This window comes from Callospermophilus lateralis, chromosome 15 (assembly GCF_048772815.1).
Source record: "Callospermophilus lateralis isolate mCalLat2 chromosome 15, mCalLat2.hap1, whole genome shotgun sequence".
Lineage (NCBI taxonomy): Eukaryota > Metazoa > Chordata > Mammalia > Rodentia > Sciuridae > Callospermophilus > Callospermophilus lateralis.
In genome coordinates this window covers 24,572,887-24,596,888 of record NC_135319.1, presented here as the reverse complement: position 1 = coordinate 24,596,888, position 24,002 = coordinate 24,572,887, and the positions used below count along the sequence as shown (strand labels likewise).

General features: G+C 37.8%; 1 protein-coding gene across 1 annotated transcript in view; it reads left to right on the top strand.

The window, feature by feature from the left end:
- The first annotated feature begins 3,962 nt into the window (after nt 1-3,962).
- Prkg1 (protein kinase cGMP-dependent 1) overlaps nt 3,963-24,002 on the top strand; it is a 1,145,359-nt gene continuing 1,125,319 nt past the window's right edge. The window contains exon 1 of the mRNA XM_076834291.1: nt 3,963-4,531. Coding sequence (XP_076690406.1) covers nt 4,266-4,531 — 266 coding nt within the window. The 5' untranslated portion in view covers nt 3,963-4,265. The remainder of the gene's footprint in view (nt 4,532-24,002) is intronic.

The window sequence follows — 24,002 nt, the reverse complement described above, 5'->3', positions numbered from 1 at the left end:
TCAATAAATGAAATACAACTGGTTTTGTAGTTTGTTTAATTAATGGTGATAATTAATTTACAATTTTAATGTTTTATGTATTGCTTCATGAAGACAATGGTTGTGTTCTGGACTTAATAAGCTTTTATCTTGCCTGAGGTGTGACCACACCTTATGATCACCAGAACATGGCTGGTTCAAGTGAAAAATGTTGAAGCCACATATAGTATAATATAGAATTGACTAAAAATATTCCAAGTTTCTGTTAATAAAAAAGTGTTTCAATCTTTTAGGACCAATCAGACTCCATCTTAATTCACTCTTCTCTCAAAGTTTTAAACTCAGCTAAAGTTATTGGATGGATGTTGTCTGAAAGACCAGGCTGATGATTTCAGACGTGTCACAGGGGAAATGGAATTTTATAGACTGATTAAAGGTAGAAAGGGGAAATGGGGCCTAGGTAACCCCTAGGAAGTTTTGGGAAAACTGAATCCCAGAGAAGTTAAGGGGCTTGTTTAAGAGCATACAGCTGGAGAAGTGACAGAACAGAGATATAAATATGGATCTTTTTATTCCAAATCTAGTATTCTTTTTAGTTCATCAATTTTGTTCCTTGATAGAAAATGTGTTGCAAGCAGTATTTCAAAGTACTATCATTTTTGCAACCAAGAGAAGTGTTTGGATACAGAGATACTGGAAATAAAGAGATGGTTGGAATTTTGTTGTGCTCCTACCCATTCCAAAAGGTGGGACCCCTATCTCTGTTTTCATTTTATCATACCTCTTCTGGACTCTTCTACTGCCATTCATGTGGACCTTACATGATCATCTTCTTTGGTCTGTATCCTTACAATATCCACCCAAGACAATGTTTTTCCAAGGGGTGGGGCAATGGGAGGGGTCTACCTGTTCAATAGTGTATGCAGGAAAATTCCTTTACTTGAACTTAGACACAGTTAATTTTTTTTTGGTGGGTGGATATATTAGCACTGGCTTTTTTCATATCTCCTAGAAAAATATAGATAGTAAAATCAGACTGCCTTTGGTGAGGTTTTGTTTTGTTTTGTTTTTGTTGTTTTTTTTTTGTTTGTTTGTTTTTTTAGTTTTTAAATAGACATTGTCCTCTTGTTGTTCCCTGACACTGACCTAGATTGAGAGACAGGAATCCCCAAACAACTACTGCCATCAAAAGACTTCAGGCTTTGTAGAAAGTGTTCATTAGAACAGATAAAAAGGGACAAAGCACAAACATAAGATTTGAAAGTACAAATCATTTTATATAAAAACATTTGAAATTATATATGAAGTGTATACTACATTCCAAAGTAGCACAAGTGAAACAACTTCGGTAAACTAAGATAACTTCCCAGAATCTTAGGAATTTATCTGGGTTTATATGGGATTTTTAATTTAGAATGTCTCCATGAACTAAGGCATTATAGTTTTGATATTCACTGGACTCAGAGAAATGTACATTTTAAAATGTTTCAGGTAGAAGCAGGGCTGCCCAAGGATTAAGAAAGCCTGGACCAAATCTGGACAGTGTGACCATGGCAGATTACTCATCTGGATGAGCACCCATTCATCCACCTATAAAATTCAATCAAGTAATAATACTTACCTTACAGAGTCATGGTGGGGATTAAAATCAGTCACATACAGGAATTAGCTCTGTGCTTAGCACCATTGGTGTCTGGTGCCTATAAAATATCAAGCTTTAAAAAATGCTTCGTCAGACATAACATTCTTCATAATTTATTTACTTCTCTCAAAAATGAAACATGAAAACACTGCTACAGGTATTTAAGGACATAACCTGAACTTCATTGTGATTATGATTTCTATTTAGCAAATATCTCTAAGGGCACTAGATGGCGACCTTCTCCGTTAAGAAAAACAAAAACAAAAACAAAACCTAAGGTTTCATTAATATTTCTCCTCTGACAGTATCACTGCTGCAGCAGATTTAGAAGTGAGCAACAAGGCACCTTCACATCTTTGAGTGTTAGATCATCAGAATCCTTAAATTTCTAGGTTTTCAGGTTGTAAGCTAGAAGCAGAATAGTAGGAAAGCAGCAGCATCATGCTGGGAGTCCTGGATTCAAACTTCTGTTGAACTTCACCTCCAAGATCTCATCTTATAATATGAGGTTGGGTTGAATCGTCTTCAAAGTTTATCTGGCCTCTATTGGTATTTTGGTTTTTAATAATTCAATGATTTAAAAAAATCTACCAGAGTGTTATTTCTCAAGCTTTCCTTGCATTCTATATTTAAAAAATTTAAGCCAGTGGACAAATTTTAATGTCACTATGATTGACATTAGTTAAAACTGATTCATTCAAAAACACATTTTGGAAGTTAGGGATGAATTTAGTTTTGGGGTGTGTGTGTATAGTTTTGGCTTAAATATTCCTTTCTTTTTAATAAGCAGGAGAAACAATAACATGTTTAGAAGGAATAAAGTGTTCATTTAAGATAGTATAAGAGTTGGGAAAAGTCTGTCATTTTAAAACTATTTTTAATTGTTCCAAAAATAAAGTTGAAGCTATGCCCTAGATTTTTAAATGTGATCAAAGATTTTTTTCAATGTATTATTTTTAAATTCAATTATTTTGAGTGTTTCTAAAAGAATTGTAGCAGATTAAGTTGTTCATAGATAGCAGTAACAGAAGAATAACTATCAACAACAAAATGAGTAGACGCAGCCATACTTGAGCATCTGGTACCATCAAGAAATTCAGATGTGGTCTGTAATAATTTTAGTTTAAAATAATCAGATGATTAGAATTAAAAGTAAGTAATAAAGAGTTTATTTTAAAATAGTTATATGCCTGTTTTTCCTTTACTTGTTTCAGACCAGGTAGAACACTTTTTATTTTTAAATAGTTATTACACATTGATTTTTTCTTTTTAAGGAAAGTTACTATTTCAGAAAGAATCATTTGGTGTCTTAGTTGCACCTATTTGAAAAAAAAAATTCTAATTTATCCATCATTACTTGAAAAAATGTCCATCATGTAGACAAATAAACTTGCATGTTGTGAAATAAATTCTTTGTGATACATACTGTACATATTTTAAAACCGTAGGTATTAGAAAATACTCGGACTCTAGCTTAGGGTAGGTAATGGATGCACAAGTAAGAGAGAAACAGATGATTACAGATGCAGTTTCTACCCCAAACTGGAATTGTAGAGTGACCCAGCAGGTTAGTACTGGCTAGCTGTAGCGGCTTCAGAACCATGAAAGGCGATGTTGTGATGTAATTTGGATGCTTACTATACAAAATTTAACTGTCGCAGATGAAATAAAATCCGGACTTGAAAATGTTTACAGTCAACGCATGGGATGGCCTCTTTTCCGTAAACACTAGTGGGCTCATGACTATACATTCGTCCAACAGTTTTGGTTCACAATTTCCAGTAAAGCTTTAGGCTGAAAAAAATTTGGAACTGCTATTGCTCTATCATTCTTATTACTTTGGGTCCCAACATGAGCACTTCACAGCAAGAAACACACACACACACACACACACACACACGAACACACACCTACCTTGCCTTCTAAATCCACCCAGAGCAGAAAGAAAATCAAAGGTGAAAACAAAGATGAATTTGTGCAGGTTATCGTCTAATGGCAGTTTAATATTTATGAAATGTCACACACAAACACACGCGCACACACTCTCTTTAGGATCTAGTTACAAGCACTGCGTCATCCACCAGATCACATGGTAATTGTTGCTATTTCAAGGATCAAGTGGCATAAAGCTCCCCCCGACACACACCCATCCCACTCCCTTCTTTTGGTACCACAAAGCGTGGAAGAGTGATTTTTGATTTTTGTGTGATGGAGTGAGACCAGGCTGATTCAACGCTCAGCTAGAAACTAGGCTCTTGGTGGGGTGGTGCGCGCGCGTTTCTCACGGAGCGATTGGGAAAGGGGGACGGGGGAGGGGGTCTCAGGGGAGGAAGGGCAGCTCTAATTGGTTTCTCAATGAAAGATAATCACCTATTCCCCGGAGAGGCTAGGGATTAGCACTCTGCCTCTCTTCTCCATCGCTTTTAGAATTCTCATCCTCCCCTCGGTGCTTTTAGTCCATTCAGCAGAAGTGGATCGAAGCTAGCGGCTCCCAGCGCCGCATTAGGGGCAGCACTCCGCTGCGCTCCAGTACTTTGCGCCCCATTCACTCATCCGCGCTCGCCTCTCCCGGCTGTCGTCCCAGCCGCCGCCGCCGCCGCCGCCGCCGCCGGAGAAAAGTTTCGCGGAGGGGCTCAGAGAAAAAATGAGCGAGCTGGAGGAAGACTTTGCCAAGATTCTCATGCTCAAGGAGGAGAGGATCAAAGAGCTGGAGAAGCGGCTGTCAGAGAAGGAGGAGGAAATCCAGGAGCTGAAGAGAAAGCTTCACAAATGCCAGTCGGTGCTGCCTGTGCCCTCGACCCACATCGGCCCCCGGACCACCCGGGCACAGGGCATCTCCGCTGAGCCGCAGACGTACAGGTCCTTCCACGACCTCCGACAGGCATTCCGGAAGTTCACCAAATCTGAAAGGTAGGCGCCGGGGCTTGGCCCCGCGGGAAAGAGCTAAGGCCACTGCTCTTGGCGGAGGGCCGGGCGCCGGTGGGGACTTAATGATCCTGGGCTGGGGTCTCGGGTCTGCGGCGGAGGGGGCTAGAGAGCTCACGGCTCCCCCTGCTAGCTGCGGCGCACGGAGTGGGGGTAGCCCTGCGGCCGGGAATGGGAAGTGTTTATTTTTATTTCTGCCCATCACGTGCTGCGCTGGTCTCTGCCGGGCTGGGAAAGGCGAGCTCCTCGGGGAGTCGCGCCCCTGTGGCGTGGGGGTGGGGAGAAGGACCGGGGAAAGTTTACTCGAGTCTGCTAACTTGGCCAGTCAGCACTCGGCTGCTGTCGCGCCGGCTTTCTTTGTGCGCTTCGGTGGGGGCGCCCACGCTGGGACACTACCCGGCCCATCTTGGACCCTGGAGAAGTTCCCAGAGGAGACCCAGGCCACGGGGCATGCTCACAAGGGCCGTCCGAACCTCCCGGGGAGTGGCTATAGGAGGCTGGGCAGGGTTGAGTTCAATTTAGGAACTGAATTTAGCTGAGCTCGAGCTGTGTTAGGAGGGCACCGGGTGGGGTGCGACAGGTCGTCTCCACTGCAGGGGTCCAGACTCCAGCTTCGGGGTGGGAAGGGGAGATTTTATTCACGGGGTCTTTTTCAATGCAACAGTGATGTCAGCAAGAAATGGCAAAGAAACCCCACCTTCTGAATGTTCTTTTGCTCTGCTGCGTCCGTTCCAGAAGGACCATTCTTTCGTTTGCCCTGGCTTGAAGGATGCCAGGTGACCTTGCACCTGAAGCTGTTTTGGGACTACTATTCAGCCCTGTCCCAAGGTGGATAATGCGCCCTCCCTGTTTGTTTTCCTTCTAAATGTCTTCCTGGAAAAGTTAGGATGAGGAGGGAAGGGCGGGCTGTTTCTCAGGGCGCCTCCAGACTCCTTCCTTTCCTCCTCCCGGACATTTTAAGAGCCAAGTCCAGTTGAAAATTGTGTGTCCCTCCTTCGGGGTGTGCAGAGGAGGCTGGACGGAGTTTGACCACAAGTAGGAAGCTTTTGCACTCCATTCGCCGCCTTCACCGGAGAAGGCTGATCGATTGGCTGCAGCATTAAAGCGCCTCTGGACATTAGGGAGAGGAAGTGCAGACTCCAAAGCCCATTACTGGCTTTTAGTCTCTGGAAGTGCAGGGCCGAAAGTGCATTTCTCAGGATATTGAATATTCCATTAGGCGTGCCTTCATGCCCGCCTACCTCTTACCCCTTCCTTCTGCTTAGATCACTTGGTGTCTGAGTTTGGGGCCCTCAGGGGACTCCTAAACTACCCTCCGCACCAATCTCTTAGTTCTCTTACTATGAAGCCAGCTTTTCTGGAGGAGCATGTCCTCTTCTCCATCCTCATCCAGGACATAAGCAGGGTTCTCCCTATCTCCTACTCCTTAAGGGTACTCCCTCCTTGTCAGCTTGTGACCCTCTCTTGTGCATTGATTGGGGGCAGGGATGACTGGGCTGGCTTTTAAAGCTATTAGAAGACTAGAAGCTGGGGTGGGTGAGGGTAGAGAAATAGGAACCAAGCAGGAAGAACTCGCTTTAGGAAATGTGGGCCCTTTTGAACAAATATCTCAAAGGACAGCTTTCAGACTTCCTGAGTCATGAATCACTTATGAAGTGACACTATCCAAATGGTACCTTTTGGCCCAGCTTGCCTTGAAAGTCCCCAGTGGATGGGTCAGTGGCATTCTCCTTCCTTCTGCTAGGTTAATACTTGGCTTTGCCCTTGGTTGGGAAGCTGCTGCTGTCTTACTTCAGCCTGGCTGTGCATTCCATGGCCACTGCCCTGCCCTGCACTCAGCAGCTGGAATCAATCTGCCCACCTCTTTAAGAAGCCACTTCATCAGCGGTCACCCTGCAGCTGCTGGCCTCCCAGGGCTGCTGGGTTCAAGCTTTATCGCATTTTTGAAATTTCAGATTTGTGTGTCTGGGCTGTGCCCCCCAGAGGAACAGCACAGCTTTGGAGCATAGCAGATTTTACTAGGATATGGAGAGGACAAGAGTCTCCAGAGTCTCCTCTGTTTCAAATACCAGCTCTCAATGAGGCACTTTCTGAAAAATTTCTTGAGAAGAAATCTGAAAGAATGAAGAGTTTTTGTATGGTCTGAGAAGAAATCATTCTTTTTCTATCCCCTTTCCCCAAACACCCGCCCCAGCATTTTCTTGTTAGGGGTAGGAACATTCATCCCAAGGGTGGTTCATGTGCTGTAGAAGTGGAGTGAATATCTGTGTCTGTAACAAGTAACTGGACAACTCTTCTACTCACGCTGTACCCTGATTTACACTATGACTGAGGGCCGACTTTTTCCCACACAGTGCTTAGTTTCATACTTTCAAATGGAAGCATGGAGTTTATTTTCAGCAAGGTGACTCATTAGGGTTTAAAGAATTTTGACAGGTATAATATATGGGAATAGTAACCATTGGAATTAGGTACTCATCCAAGCACTTAAAGAGACAGTGTTATCGCTGGTGGAGACAGCTTATTTAGGTCAAGGGAAAAAATTATAAAAATATTTAAGAGATAAAATTTAGTGGCAGATAAGATACTTTCAAAATAAGAGTGTCTTTTCTATTTTTAAGATATCTGGATGTGGGAAGTAGATATTCTGTTACTTCATGTCTTTTGTTAGAGGCTGTGCCATCTTGATGGGTATACTGGGGCTGAAGCAGAGTGCTTTATTGCTATGGTATTGTTCAGTTGTTGCTATTGCATCTGAATGATAGCTATTTGTGCAGTAGGTTCATTCCAAAGTTTATTGGGACACTGTGTTTTTATACTAACAAGAAAAGTAATGGAGTTTGAGAGTATAGGATTTTATTTGGTAGGGAGAATAAAAGAACTTTTTCCTATAACCACTACTTTTGAAAGGTTTTGCAATCTAAAAATTTACATAACAGGTGGCAAAAATATCTTAATGCACTTATTGTAGTGGAAGGAAATGGGAGAATTCATTGACTATTGTAATCAAGTCAGTCCAATTAGCCAGATTTCCATGTGTCCACAGAGAGTGTAATGCACAATCTCCATTAAGAATGATCTAAGTATCTAAGGAATGCTTAGATGAAAATTATACTAGGGAAAAGGAAGATCTGAGCTCTCAGCATAAGTATCAAGTGTACAATATAATGATCATGTTTAAAAAGAACAAACACATCCAACTTATTGTAGTACTCATTTTCAGACCCCTCAAGAAATACCCAGTAGGGATCAAGTGATTATCATTGAAAACTGCAGGCTGCTTGGATGATGGTGATGATATTTTAACATTTATATTTAAAATACTTTCTTTCTGCCAAAGAACTCCAAATATTTTGCATAGATATCTGTGAACTCTTGATTCCCTTCATGCATATATTCCATATCAAGAATGATATATTGCTCTTAATTTTTCCCCTTAAATTTGTGGACACAGTTTTCTTCGTTTGGGCTGCCTATTTAATAATGTCTGCTGGGGGGGGGTGCTGCACAGAATTTTTAAATTAGCTCGAGCACAGGCTTCAATAATTATTAATTTGTTATAAGGATGATAATAGACTCTATCCCAAGCCTTTGAGCTATTCTTGTCGTGAATCCCTTGATTCTTGATGATGTAAGTTGATTAATTGAAACCTGAACTTTCTTGTGCTGGGACATATATGCTTTGGGCTTTATGCCCCAGAAAACTCATTGCTTTTTGCATCTTTGATCCAGTTCAGGACTAGTTTGACCTTTGGACTAAATCAAGGTGTTTGGCCTAATTTTGATTTAAGCAACTTCAGTGAAGTAGTGTGTCCCAACAGAATTCTAGGCTCAGCATCAATTAGAAAATATACAGTGTTTTAAAATAGCAATGGTAGCAACTATAAAGATAACTAATCTTTGCATCATGCTATGCTATTAATTTACAGAAGCTCATTGTTTTCTCATAACAATTCTAAATAGTCTCCCCACTTTTCAGGTGAGGAATAAAAGGCTTGAAGAAGTTCAATTACTGACTTATGGCCTCAATGCTTGGCAATATCATAGACCAGTTTTAACCTCAAATCTCACAGTTCTTAGAGCCCAAGTTCTACACTGTATAGACTTGAACTATGGCTGGTTCTATCTTAGACCCATAATCCTTTCCTCTATGAAGAAATACACCTGCTCTAAATTAGAATAGGACTTAAAAGTCATAAAACTAGCACTAAATTGATTTCATGGGACAATGACCAGTGAACTCACATCCAGCCCACACCTTGAATGCACTGTGCCCAGCTGGGCAGGTAGCCCTACTCTTGGGATTATCATTTGTCAATCTTTAATCTTCCTCCTTCCTCACCCAGTTTTCCTAGCTCAGTGTCACCTTAGAGGCAATCCTGATGAATGATATGATTGCAATTACGAAGGTTGTAAAAATAACCTTGGTTGCTTCCTTTAGAATTCCTTTGCTTTTTGCAAGGATCCTCCTGCTAACCTTCCATTTCTACCATGCCTATCATCAAAATGTGTTGATCCCTAACCAATAATATATCAATATATTAACCTATTTTCTCTTTCTGATTAACATCATAATATTCTAAAGGGAGCTTTAGGGAGTGGATATTCATTTGGTTGAATCTGATGATTAATATTTATAACACAGATTTAAGGGGAAGCAGGCAGAGGAAGAGGGGAGGGTTTTAGACAAGACAACTCATAAGCACCTTTGTATATTGCCACATAGGATTTGTAGAGGATGGCAATGGCACATAAGCACTTTACTTGTACTTTCAGTTCAAGCTGTACAAGAGTTGGCTAGTACCTGGTTTAGTGATGAGAAAACTGAGCAAATCAGTGTGGAAGTGTGTGTGTGTGTGTGTGTGTGTGTGTGTGTGTGTGTGTTTATAAGCACTATACCAACTGAGCTATATCCCCTGCCCAGGATTCTTAATTTTTGCATTTGTACTAGAGTTGGTGAATTGGTCTTCAGCTTATCATGTGTTTATACTTGCTATTTAAGACACTTTGCTTGGGGATTAGTTATAGTTCTGGAATCATACATTTTCCCAATTTGCTTGTAGTATGTCAGTTTTTGTTCCATTTGAATCATATATGTGTATATATATATGCAAATACACATACACACACACAGAGTTCAAGAGTTTGCATTTAACCATGCATTAATTAGAAAATTGACACTCAGGCAGCTATTTCTAATAGACCTGAAAAAACAAAAGATGTCCTATCTTTTTCCTCTTTCCTGACCAAAAGCCTGTTTCCCAGCGCCTTCTCATCATACCGTGTAAAAGATGCTTAAACACTTTCTTCTGATAAGGTTTTCAGGTGATTTCACAGTTGCTCAGGGTATGAATAATTATTTTCATTTGCCATTGAGAATTTGCTTATCAAAGTTCAGGGCCCTGCATTATCTAGGTTTCTTGTAGCTTTTGGAAGTTACTGTGAGCTCTGAGATAAACCAGGGATAGCATATCCTGTTTCACAAAAGTGAAAGCTCAGAAGTTTGGGAATTGTCAGAAAAGAGCACTGACCTTGAGTCTAGCTTTGTTATGTGCTGTGTTGAACGAAGAAATTTAAAAAAAAATTGTTAAAGGGAAATACTCACACATAAATATGTATATGTGCACATACATACATATATACACATGCACCAAGTTGTCACTTGATCTTATAGTACTTATTATCACAACTCTCAGAGTAGTTATTGTAAAACCCCTCTAGATTAGATTGGCACAGATCAGCTCTTGTAGAAAGGAGGGTTTCCGTTTTGGATTTGTTGTTATAAAACAGATCATGGCATCTTCTAGTTCATCAGATGCTGTTGAAGAAGTACGTATTACTTCTACTCAGCACTGCTTTTCCTCATCCTTTTCTTTATTCTTGAATCTGCTTCTGTTTGTGTGTCTCTTCTGGACTCCTGTGTTTCTTCTAGTTTGGCGTCTGTAAGTCCTGCCAGATATAGTTCATTTGCAAAAATCACAGAATGGCAAACGTGGAGCAGACCACTTGCTCAGTTGCTTTAAATTTTTAGTATCTTTCAGATATTTAGTATTCTCAGATATTTCAAGTATTATTTATGTAATTTTAATTTCTGAAGTTTTTTTTTTTTGTTTGTTTGTTTGCTGGTACTGGAAATTGAACTGCCACTAAGATGCATCCCCAGTCCTTTTCTCATTTTTTATTTTGAGACAAGGTTTCTCTTAATTTGCCCAGGCTGGCCTCAAACTTGTGATTCTTCTTCCTCAAGTTCCCAAGTCACCGGGATTACAGGCATGTACCATCACGCCCAGCTTGAATTTTCCGATATTTAAAAATTATCTGTTAATTTTTCACATTGAAAATAGACAATGCCTTAAAATATTTGTTCAATAAAAGATGGACATATCAAGAACATGTCTATCTTTTAAATAGGTTATTTTGTCATATAAAGACTGATCCTAGAATTCATTTCCTTGTTATTGATTTTCCTTCTTAACAGATTCCTTTTCTTAAAATGCTTAACCTTCTTTGCAATAATTACTAAACAGTATTGATGGAGGGAAGACTTTGGGGTATACTATGTTGGTTTTATTGTAAACATTTTCATTTTGTTTCTTAAATATAAATTTGTAGAAACCTCTACTACTATAGTAGCGTAGTTTTAAATTCAAACTATATCGTAGTTTTAAATTCAATCAGTATCAAATTTATATTGACAACAAGTTTTAAAATACTTTCTGTAATTTTCCCTGTCCAGTGTGCTAGCAGCATGTTTAGTCTTTCTGTGGTGCATATTGACTTGAAATATTCTTGGAAATTAGTCCTAAGTAGTTAATTTGTTATCCCGAGAATTGATTTGGATTGATTTTGTTATCTAGCACTTGAGTGTGAAAGGGATGGTATAAATGTGCTGTTTTCTTCAATTTGTTTACAAGAGGCACATCCAGTAAGCCATCTACTGTAATTATCTTATTAGGATTTAGTTTTACTTTTTTAACTTGTGATAGAGATTATGCAACTATGGTTCTTAAATTATTCTCCGGGTTAGACTTGCTGCTAATTCAGACTGTCCTTCTTTCATAGTCCAATTTAGAGCATGCTTTGAGATGTGTTTTAAGCCCTCAGATGTATCTTTATTTGAGCACCCTGACCTCAAATGCTGCAAAAATACTGCTGAGAAACTCTATAGGGACCCTAAAAATAGTTGTATGTTTGCCTCTTACAAATATCCCTTGGTCTGTTTATTCAATGATATTATACTGTTATTGTCTCACAAGCAAATCTAAAGCTTGATGTTAATATTTTTCTTGATGCCTTTCATTGCTCACATAGTGTAGATAATGCTGATTTCATGTATCACGTGGTCACCAATGAACTTGGCTACATATGCTAGAAATCCTCAAAATAGAATATTCTTTTATATTTTAGGTTGTAAACTTATGGGTAGAAACCAGGAGTGTTTACAGTAAAAATTCCAGCCAAATTAAACCCTTAGCTGACCATACTTCTCTCTCCCACATGCTACTTTTCAGGGAAAAGGTAAAAGCAGCATATTTCTAGAATATATTCCAAACAAATAAAGGATCCCTTGTGTCTTCTAGAGAGTAAAACCAGTTCTTGTTCAGTTCAATGTCACTTCAGAAAATATGATCACACTGAAATACGCAATCTGAAATCCTGTGTGTTACTCTGGCAGATTTTAACCATGAGATCATAAAACAATGGTGCATAATTGACTAGTTGTAAGGTTAAAAAAAAGTAGATAATGGTTTAAAGAATCAAAATTCATGAATTATTTGTTTCTTGTAAAGTAAGGCGAAGTGAAGTGCATTTCCAGGCATTTCCCTAGGGAGAGCCATCTACTTCCATTCCCATTGACTTTCTTGATTGAGAGGATTACGAATGTATGGCAGGAAATTGCAAATAATCCACAGATCCACAGACCGTCTGGTCTTCACAAGAGTGTGTTGCACATGGGAACGTCATCATCTTGTGAGTCACTGCAGAAAAAAATGTTTGAGAGCCTCTGATCTGAGCTGTGGTTCTAAAAAATCAGTATCTTGACTCTGTGATTTGTTAAACTGTGTATTTATAAATAAAAGGTGTTAGATTCACTAGATTCTCCTTAGTCAACACATATATTTCAGAGCAAGGTTTCTCCAAGAGTAATGTTCATATTATTAGCGGCACCAGGAAAGCTCCTAGGAGGCATGTAACTAAATTTATTTTATATTAATAGATACATATTTTAAGGCTGTTAGAAGAGAATGTATAACTATCACGTCAAGTCTATGCTGTATAGCTATATTGCCTAGTATAAAGCTAAATTTTAAGAATTCATTGATTTTTAAGAATAAAAGCACAAAAATACAGATTGTGCATAATGTAGACATGGTTACACGGAGAGTTTTGGGAAAGATTTCTTTGAAGTCATTTTCAAAGAATTTTTTTTTTTTTTTTTTTTTTGCTTACCCCTACTGGTCTTAAAGCATTCTGACTAATTGAATTCTTTCCATTCACATCTTTGGATGATGTCTTACATGGCTGTCTCTGAGGATCTTCAGGGGGAATTGAATTAGGGACATAGAATTTGATAGAAATGGTGGCCTTTATAATATGCACTCTTTTTTTGATGGTCAGTCTACTTAAGAGTTACATGTCATAAGAAAAACATTTGATTTCTCCCCAGATTTATGGCACCCCAACAGCTGGTTAGAACAGTCCAGAAATAATAAAGGGTTGCTGGGGCACGAGCCTCCCTCCAGCCTGGGGTCACTGGGGTCTTGCTTCCGGACTCTGTCTGCAGTGTCTTTTCTTCTTATTCTCAGGCTCCTTCCTGGCTTCTGAGAGTAGGTTTATTCCATCATGTATGGCTTTATAGTTAGATATAAGTTATTTTTTCCTTTCTTAGTAAAAAAAAATGTGAAAGAATTTGAAAGGGAAAAATCTTTGATAAAATACAAATTAGTTTTTTTCTTATCCTTATATTCCCTTTCTTTGTAGAAAACTAGATTAATAAAAAATAAAGGCTTTAAAAATATATATTGTTAAGGAATGGTATGGTGGACAAATACAAAAAAATATAATACGAAAAGGGGAAATACATTGCATGCAGGCCAAAAAATTTACCAAATTCATTCTTTTTTCTACAAAATAGTGCCTGTCATTTCTCTATCTAGTTACAAAAGAGAGACATTAAGATTTGACAATAAATACTCCTAAAAGGCAGGAAAACAAAAACAAACAAATAAAAAATGAGGATTGGGGTGGGGAGAGATGGAGAATTAGAGAAAGGAGGAAGAAATGGAGGGGGGGAGAGATTTCAATAATGACCACAAGATGGCAGCAGGAGTATAATATTTAACAATTGTATAGTTAACTAATGGTGTGAAATGGCCTGTAACTGAATTTTAAAATATATTCTTAAATATATAATTTTCTTAACATTAGGATTCAAGAATTTGGAAAGTTACTACTGAATACATATGGCCTTTTATTTTTCCAATTAATAGCGATTGGGGGGAATGTATTTAAAAAGACAAAGTAAAGTGTTCTCTAGTGTTTGTATTGAAGAGAAACAAATTGTACAGTTTGCATGGAGAGTTATTTGAACAGTGGTATCAGTTTGAGGGAAATTCCTCTAACTCCTATGGGGAAACCCCTGGACTCATATTTGACTGAGAGAAGGAAACAAAAATCATGGACAACTAATAGCTGTAAAAAATATGTGTGAGGAGATAAAATAATGAGGGAATGATTCCCTATTTGCTCCCCCATAAAAAGGAAAGAAACTCATTATAAGTAATAATTATATTAGTTAATAGATGATGCTTCTCGTAGATTGTTTGGACTTCTTGATAATTATGATTCTACAAATAATCAAATAACTCAATACAGCCTATTGCAGTCTAGGATCTTTATTATAAACAAAAGTTAATTTGATTATGTAGATGTATTTAAATATTTTAAAGAAACAGGCAAAGTGTTTTATGAGATATCTAAATATAAGCTGCCTCTCAACAACTGTAGGTGAAAAGAAAGTAGTCTTGCCTGCCACAAAGGGATGAATTTTGGGTCATATCTAATGGACTGTAAGTTTTTGAATCAATATTCTCTTGGATAGTGTCATTCAGCCTTCCTGTAAAAGGCTACTTCATTCAGTCTGTGACCCCTCTCATGTGAATCCCCCAGGGGGCTTGGATATGAGGTAGTCTTCCTAATGGCTGGCATCTGTGTGATTTAGTGCTAAGGAGAAAAGTACTTATTTTGGTTTGTCGCAGTAAGCAAGGGTCAGTGGCTAAAGGAAGTTATACTATGGGTAAAAGGAAGTCAGTTTAAAATCAAAGCTATTACTTGGCCTCTTTAACTGGCCTATTTCCTTAAATATTGTGTTTGATCCTACTTAAATAAATAGGCAAGAAGGGAAATAGAGAAAATTTAATACAATGCACATTTTGGAACCCTATTTGTAAAAAAAAAAAAGTGTTTTGAAATTCTGTGATATACATATTTGAAGATATAAGTATATAAAATGCCCTTTGGGATAGTAATTTTATTTTTCCTAGGTTAAATTAAAAAAAAAAAAGTCCTTCCAGAAAGGACCAAGTATAGATTAAATTTAGGGCATGCTTTCTGGTGTCTGTAAGGTCAACAAAGCAAATCTAGTTTCTGTTAGATGCGGTGAAGCAAGCCATAAGTAGTAATACCTTTTTGTTTTCTCTGATCTTTCTGGTTTGTTATCTGGGTAAGACAAATGTCTGAGGTAGAGCAGCAGGGTCTGAAGTATTCTGCCTTGAAACTCTGGCTATCTAGCCTTACCATTTGGCTCCAGGGCATCATGAGAGTTATCCACACAAGATGAGATAGGACAAGGATTCCCTGTGCTTCTCCATATTCCAGCAATCAGAAAAAAAAAATGGTTTTAAAGGTTTTTATTTCTTTTCTTTTTTTCTTCCTTCCTTTCTTTCTTTCTTTCTTCTTCTTCTTTTTTTTTTTTTTTTTTTTTTGTAGTCCTATATCTCTCCCTTCATCATGTTAAAGTTTGGACATGCTTTTAGGGTACCTGAGAGCATAGACTACATCTCAAATTTACTCATTCTAATTTTAGGCTATATTTCCCTTAATGGCTTTAATTGCATAAGTAATGCATAATGGTTGTCAAACAATAGAAATCTATAAAATTTAATCATCTCCTTCAAGTCTTCCTATCTGTCCTTTAGTAGGGAGTCAGAGTTAAATTTTATGTACATTAATGCAAACTTTACTATGTAAAGAAAGAACTTTCCTGCTCATTGGAGGTGTCCCCTGCTCCCAGAGTAATAATCCCCATCCTCCTGGTTCCTTTTGGCACTGGGGATTGAACTCAGGGCAACTTACCACTAAGCCACATCCCCAGGGACAGGGTCTCACTGAGTTGTTGAGGCTGGCCTTAAACTTGTGATCCTCCTGCCAGCCTCCCCAGTCACTGGGACTGCAGGCATGTGCCACCATGTCCAGCAGTAGAATCATTCTTAATACTCCTCAGCTAACCTACTGTTTTTCGTTTAATAGTGTCTGCAGTTCTTTCTGGATCAATCTCTATGGGTCTTTCTGATAGCTGTGCTCTATTTCAGAGTATTCATATACCTTATAGAATTTATATATCTTATTGATAGTTATTTTGTGTGTGTGGGTGTTTTGCAAGCAATAACAATGCTGCAATTAATAATCTTGTACATATTTTCTCAAAGGCCTTCTAATTATATAAGGATGAATGCCAAAACATGAAAGTGGTAATTCAAAAAAGGTGCTAAGTTTCAGTATGATATTTTTTGATTTATGTGAGAATGTGTACACTTTACATGTGAAATAAAGGATCTACGATCCTTTCTATCAAAAGGGAAGGGTGTGCTGGTGCCATCAACACAATTAAATCTTGTATATTAAAGACACCCTTGTTTAAAAATCCAACATATAACCAGAGCAGAAACATGTGGAAGGTTATTTATTTATTTTTTTTACTTAAGTTACATTCATGAGAACAGTCTTTTGGAAGCAGTGTTTACATGGCCTTTTACTTCTTAGATTTGTAAAGCCTATACTGTGCATTTGGCTTGATGTTTGTGTGTATATGTTTATGAGTGGAATAAAATCCCCAAATTCCTACAATGTGATATTTAAAGTAAGGATACAGTTGTTTGTATAGACAGCTTTTATAAAATAACTCAAGTCCTTCTTTAGGAATCACAATTATTTGTTTTTCTTTTCATTAAAATAAAATTTTGATCCTTGAAGGACTCTGAGGAACTTATTCCCACTTGGGAAAAAAAAAAACAAAAACAAATTCCAAGTCTCTCAGCTACTTTTTTTTTCCTCAAAGGCTAGTGGGAAGATTTGGACATATATGGTATTGGAATCACTCAGTGAAACTTACTCTTTGTAGGATGGTAACCACTCTGAAAGCTTTATTCTTTTTTTCTTTTCTTTTTCTTTTTTTTTTTTGGCCTTGTAAAGATAATGGACTAGATTTACTGAAAGGTATGTTTGCAAATATTTATTTGAATCAGAATTCAATCATATTAAAATTGATCATGGGATTGAAGTCAAAAAATGAAACTTTGGGGGAAGAGTTGGAAGGGAAGTCTTGGAAATTTCAGCCCAGTTTGTAGAGGATAACCCAAGAATGAACTGTGATCATGTGACCATTAAACTGATGGTCTTGGGAGTTGGACTTGATGTTGAATTCTGGCTCCTTCTACACATAGTGACTGTGTGATTTTAGACAAATGACTCATCTTTCTGAGCTTAATTTCTGCATCTTTAAAATGGGGATAATGAAACTTTGTTCCTATGTGGCTTTGTACACACAGGATACATTATACTTATGTTTGGATTAACTCAAGATGATCCAGCATTAAGTGGCACATAAATGTGCTAGTGATTATGTGGTATGAAAGTTTTAAAACATTTTAGAAGTTTTTGAAAAATTTACTTCTGGTGTTAACCCATTAGAGAAACTCACACTTAGAAAAGGCTCTTAGGAGATGTCCTTGTTCACCCTCTTTGAGTAACAAAACAAGACAGTAATGACTAATTGAGCAACTATCTAGAGATTCAGAAAGATTGTGGTTTACCAGTAACCTGGAACTTGTTAGTGACAAAATGGGATCAAATCCTTAATCTCTCATTAGCCATTCCAGACCTCCTTAAACCTCTTAAATTTCCTAAGTGATGAGTGAAGTGAGGACAAGTAGGCAGTTGCACATTAAAGCAACAGGACAAGTGGAAATGAGATGGCTAGGTGTCACTACATTGAAACAAATATAAAATTCACACATGGGATCTGGCCTCATGGAGCAAAGGACATAGACAGTGTCCTCACCCAGGTGAGCACCCAACCAGCTCTAGCAGACAGTGGGAGTTTCTTAGGAGATTCATTTCTTGCAGCTGTCTCCTGGGCTTAAATGGAATCCTGCGGTGTACCCATGAGGGATATCAGCAAAGGAGGAACCCTGAGTAGACCAGCCTGTCCGGTCCAGCTCAGGGGAGAACCCTGGGGTTACTGGAAGGGCTGTTGGAAGTGGTGGCCTGCACAGCTGGAGCATCACCACAGCTGCACTCATGGACTCCTCCTATTGTCTATGCAGCCTGCCTAAATGATAAGGGCGTAACTATTCATTTCTAGTGATGAGATTTAGATACAAGTATGGAGCTATAAATATGGGAAGAATATACATGGGCTCATTCTTAGCACAGACTAAATTAGTCCAGAGAATTGGGCTGGGGGCTTTTGGAGATCACCTAGTAGTGCAGTAGATCTCAATTTCCAAACCTGGCTGGAGGACAAAGTCACCCTCACTGAACTCCCCGTCTCTGCCCATCTCTCCAAATCGACATTAAGCTTTTATCTTTGTGTATCTCCTAGTGTCTGTTTGCAATTAAGAAAATGGCTTTGGTGAATTTTGAACTTTATCATGTGGACAAATACTATTCTTGATTTTACCTCTCTGAAGACAGGTTGATCTGTCAGTCAATCAGCTAATGTGTAGGAAGACATAGGAGGATTTGGGAGATCCTAAGTCAGGTTTTGCCTCACTAGCCTGATGCTTTCATGCAAAAATACATCTGAAGCTTTAGTCTCTTCAGTTTTTACAAACCTAACAAAGGTTGTAGAGACTATTGAATGAATTCACACAGGTGATAGATTCACCTCAGTCCCTCACAGAGTGTGGTCATTCCAGAAATGTTGGCTCTTATTATTATTTGCCGATTCTGACTTCATTCACTAAATATATAAGGTACTTTTAGTCTGTGCTAGGAATGAATCCCATGTGTATTCTTCCCATATTTATAGCTCCATAGTTGTATCTAATTCTAATCATTGAAATAACTTTGATCCTATTTTTGGAGCCATTTCCTGAATCATAGATGGTATGCTGACATAGGCCATATTTAGGACTTACTATTCTCTCTTTTTCATCCATAGTAAGGTCTCAAATTTCTTTCTACACATTTGACACCCACTCCCTTTTACCTCATCTTATTAGAAACTTACCATTCTACAAAAAATAAAAAATAAAAAATAAAAAAAATATAGAAACATATCTAACGTGACAGATTCAGCTGTGTTAAGGCCCCCTCTGCAGCTATGGGTTCTTTGAGTTGCATAAAAAGAATGCTTCTTAAACTCTAACTAGCGTGTGAAGCACCTGGGAAACATTTTTAAATGCAGGTTCTTATTCAGCAGGAGAAGGGCCTGAGATTCTATACTCATCATGAGCTCTCAGGTGATGCTGCTGCTGGTGGTCTTTTGAAGCAAGGGATTAACCAATGATTTTCTCTGGTTCTTTCTTCTTTTCGTTTTTTGCCATCCAACTTATGTTTTTTATACAAATAAAGTGCAAATCAAAATACAGAGTAACGTGAACTGTGTTAATGCCACATTAGCATGGATCACATTGTGAGGTGAACTCAAAAGCCTAGAGGAAGCATCCTGGTTATTTTCCTTCCCAAACAATGAGCATGTACAGCAGAAAAACATGAAAATCTAAGAGCTGGGTCTCTGGAATCAAGCTCCTGGTTTCAGGCTTCTTCAGTCTTACTGATGTTGCATAAAGTGTATGAGCTTTAGTTTTTCCCTCGGTAAACTGGAATTTGAAAGCCCAGTATAACACTAGCACTATGAAAAGACTTATTATAAGTGCACAGCAAATGATAGTCATAATTATTGTAGTCTTCTTGTTGGTGTTCTGGGCACAAAGTCAAACTCATTCCCAAGTTAAAAATGTGATTCAGCAAGAATTTTGGTTGAGATAAAATGGAAAATTAAGAAATACTAAGTTAGCATTAAAAACTTTATGGTGCTCCATTTTCATGAATTTATTTGTCCTTCTTAACAATCCCAGGGCACTCTCAGGGTGTTCCATAAATTGTTAATATTCCATGTGCTCCATGCATATGAGAAGACAGGTCCAAACACATTGTACCTTGTTCACCCATGAAGTGATTATCCCAAGACTCTCTGGAAAGGTTTATCAGGTTCTAGGGCTCCAACACTGGACTCCAACACTAGGCTCCAACAATAATCCATAGCAGGTGTGAAGGGAGAAACTGCCAAAAGTTCTGGTTGGACATGAATTTTGGAAGACTAGAATTTAACCCATTACACTGCATGATATGCATTTATCTTCTTTGGAGTCCCAAATGTAGAGCTGTGGCTTCTAAAGTCCACTAAGACTTATGGGAAAGAGATTTGAGATTAAAGAGGAGAGTGAAGGACACCTCTCGCCTTGTTATCAAAGTTACAAGGTTTTGTGAAGATTTATTTTCACTTGTCATTTCCATTTCCTTCCTTCTCCTCTTTTCTTGTTATTCAAAGGATATGGTGTTGATTGATAGTCCTTCAGCTCAGATGAGTATTAGTCTCTGGTGGTTCCATGAAATGTCACAGATCACTTGTGGTTTATGATTCTCTTGTTTTCATGACATGAGTTTTACAAAGATTTATAGGGAAACAAAATTTGGCTTAAAACGAGAGACAACCAGTGATTTTCATTTCTGTAGACTGTAGTTTTCTTACTTGTAATTTTAGGGGAAAAGAAACTTTTATACTGTAATTTCAACACTTGGCTTCACTATGATTTTGGTAAAATGCTTTCTTAGGGTTACAAGGAACAAGTGGAATAAACTTCCAATAGATATATTAGGATACAGACAGATTTTCGCTGGGCATGGTGGTGGATACCTATAGTCCCAGCTACTCAGGAGGCTGAGGCAGGAGGATCATGAGTTCAAAGTCAGCCTCAGCAGCTTAGTGAGGAACTTCACAACTCAGCAAGACCTTGTCTCTAAATGAAAATATGGGGGCTGGGTTTGTGGCTCAGTGGTAGAGCACTTTCCTAGCATGTGTGAGGTATTGGGTTCAATTCTCAGCACCACAATACCTCAGCACCACATGCAAATAAATGAATAAAATAAAATTCCATTAATGTCTAAAACATTTAAAAAATAAAAAAATATATATAAAAGGGCTGGGGATGTGGCTCAATAGTTAAGCACCACTGGGTTCAACCTCTGGTACCAAAAAAAAAAAAAAAGACAGATTCTCTTTGGCATATTCACCTAAGCAATGTAAAAGTACAAACTAACTGTTAAAAGCTCTAAATGCTTCAATCAATTAAAATTATACATTTTAAAACAGCAGGATTATGTTAGGTATAAACTGTTTTCAAGTTTGATGTAATTTTTTGTGATTAAAAGTAGAATTCCAATAATTTCCCATCTCTATCCCAAGTTAATGTGCATACATTATTAACCTAACTGGAGGGTTTGGTTAATGTATCTATTTCTAGTACACTAGATGAGAATTTAAGCCTTCTCGTCAGCATTTAAGAAATGTTTAAGAGACAACATGAACTGTCCCATAGTCATATTGGTAATTTAGTTCTATATAAAATAAATTATGTAATTAACTATGTCCAGTTCTATTTGAAAATACACTTAAAAATTTATGATAAATATGGATATATTTCTTTTTGAGGTCTATTTAATTTTTCAACACTCATCAAGATGCTTTTAAAAATCCAGATTTCTGAGAATGGTTTTGGTCTTCATGATGACATGAAATATTTAACAATGTATTGTTCAATATAGACTCACTGAGGCTTTTTTGGAAATAAAAATCGGTCAGGCACTCATGACACCCAGGCAGAAGCGATTGCTCTCCATCCATGTCTTCATTTGCTTTGTTTGCTTTCTGTTCATCTGCCATCAGCTGTCTTGGAAAAAATGTTTATCTTCAAAAAAGTTCTGGAAAGTTTGTCTTCACATTGCTACAAAAGATCTTTGGACTATTTCAAACAGTCATTTCATTTTATAGAAACTTTACTGGAAATGTCTATGTTCAATATTGGGAGGAAGGATCAAACAAAGAGTCTTGAGACCACTGGAAAGTGTGGCTCCTATTTTGTGGGAATTTTCCAAGCAACCTTTAAAAAAAGGTTTTATTTTCTTAAAAATAATTGATATTTCTTTATTTTTTTGTGTGTGGTATGGGAGATTGAATCCAGGGTTTCATGCATGCTAGTAAGAGCTCTACCACTGAGCTATCTACATAGCACCATTTGTGTGTGTGTGTGTGTGTGTGTGTGTGTGCGCGCGTGTGTGCGTGTGTGCTCAGTGTATTAGGAAAATTTAAAAGATAGAGATAGAATTCCATGGAGTGATTGTTGAAAAGTGAATTCTACTCCTCGATATGTCATTGACTCTATATTAAGCATCATTTCCAATTATTTGGATGAGGACATCAGTGGCATCTCAGTCATACTTTCAGATGTCAAGATGCTGAGAGAGTTAGTTATTGAGTTAAAAACCAGACTCAAGATTCCAAAAGGTTATAATGGGCAAGAGCAGTAGTTTACTACCCTAGTACATCCAGTACTTTCCTTTTCATACTAAATATGTTCTAATGTTCTATTATTGTCCCCAAATTAAATTCACAGATAGTATAAGCCATCTGCGCATGTAATTTTGTGAATGTACGTATGGGTATATGGTATCCTAACTATAATATAAAGAAAATAAAGGGAAAAATAACGTGTAATAAAATAATTTGTGTTAGTAGTGAATGTTTTAACTGTACTAGTTGGAGTTAATCACAGGGAAAGAATTTCACAGTAAGTTGATCTGAAGAGGTCAAGAATTTTCCTTCAGAATTGGTTTATCCAACATCTGAAAACATAGACTGGTGATGATGTGGCATATTGGTCACTCCAGGGTCACTGGCAGTGTTCCTGTCAAGACAGTCAATTTTATAAGATGTTGGTCAGCTCTCTGTAAAGTTTCTAACAAATTGTAGTACCCGCTTCCCATAATTTACATGGCAGTTGTATTTCTAGCAAACTAATGTAATTTAAAACCATGCCAGAAAATACTTTGTTTACATGTAAAACAGACTTAAGTTCTAGGCTTAGATAATTATGAACAAATTTTTCTCTTGCCTGAATGTCTTGTGGGGGATTTGAAATTTGTGTGGGTTTATTCTTTAAACGTATGTGAAATTCTATGGATTTCAGGACATGTCAATAACCCCAAAATCAAACAAAAAACAAACAAATATACCCATAAGTTTTTGAAGTTCCTACAAGGGGGCATTACCAACCCCACTGAGAATTCTTGGGTCAATTGTTGCTCACCTTGGGATTATGGACATTTTGGGTTAGATAATTTTGTCTTGTGTATGTGTGCATGTGGGGGAGGGGTGCTGGCCTGTGCATTGTAGGATGTTTAGCAGCATCTTGGACTTTACCCATTAGATGTCAGTGAAGAAAGATAAAATGTTTCCAGACACTGCCAGTCATCCCAGGGAATTCACCCACAACTGAGACCAATGAACTGGAGAACAAAATTTTAATGGGAAACTAATAGAAAACCTTTCCCCATGAATCTTGCAACCAACTCTATAATTAGAAGTAACTTCATAGAAGCATTTTTTAAAAATTTTTTTGTTTTAGTTGTAGATGAACACAATATCTTTATTTTATTCATTTATTTTTATGTGGTGCTGAGGATTGAATTCAGTGTCACACAATGGCTAGGCAAGTGCTCTACCACTGAGCTACAAGCCCAGCCCCTTGTGGAAGCATTTTTTAAAAGATCTGGAACTATCTGTAAATACTTTGTGAATTAACCAGGAGGTGCCTGCCCAAAATTACTTGTTGATTCATTTATATACATAAATGCAAGAACATATTTAAATGTCTACAGATATTTTGTTTTCTAAAGTTCTATTTTATTCAGCAAAAAGAATTCATGGCCACTTAAGAAAATGTACAGAATCACTAGGGAAGATATGCTTTTTTCTCTGTTTGGTCATGGGTACATTGGCATTGGACAGTTATTTATGTGTTTGAGTAAATGTGCTTCATGGCTTCTGGAGGGAGAATGAATAAAAATCATTGCAAGTGATAGTGTTGTTTCCAACTCAGGTTAAGGAGCATCT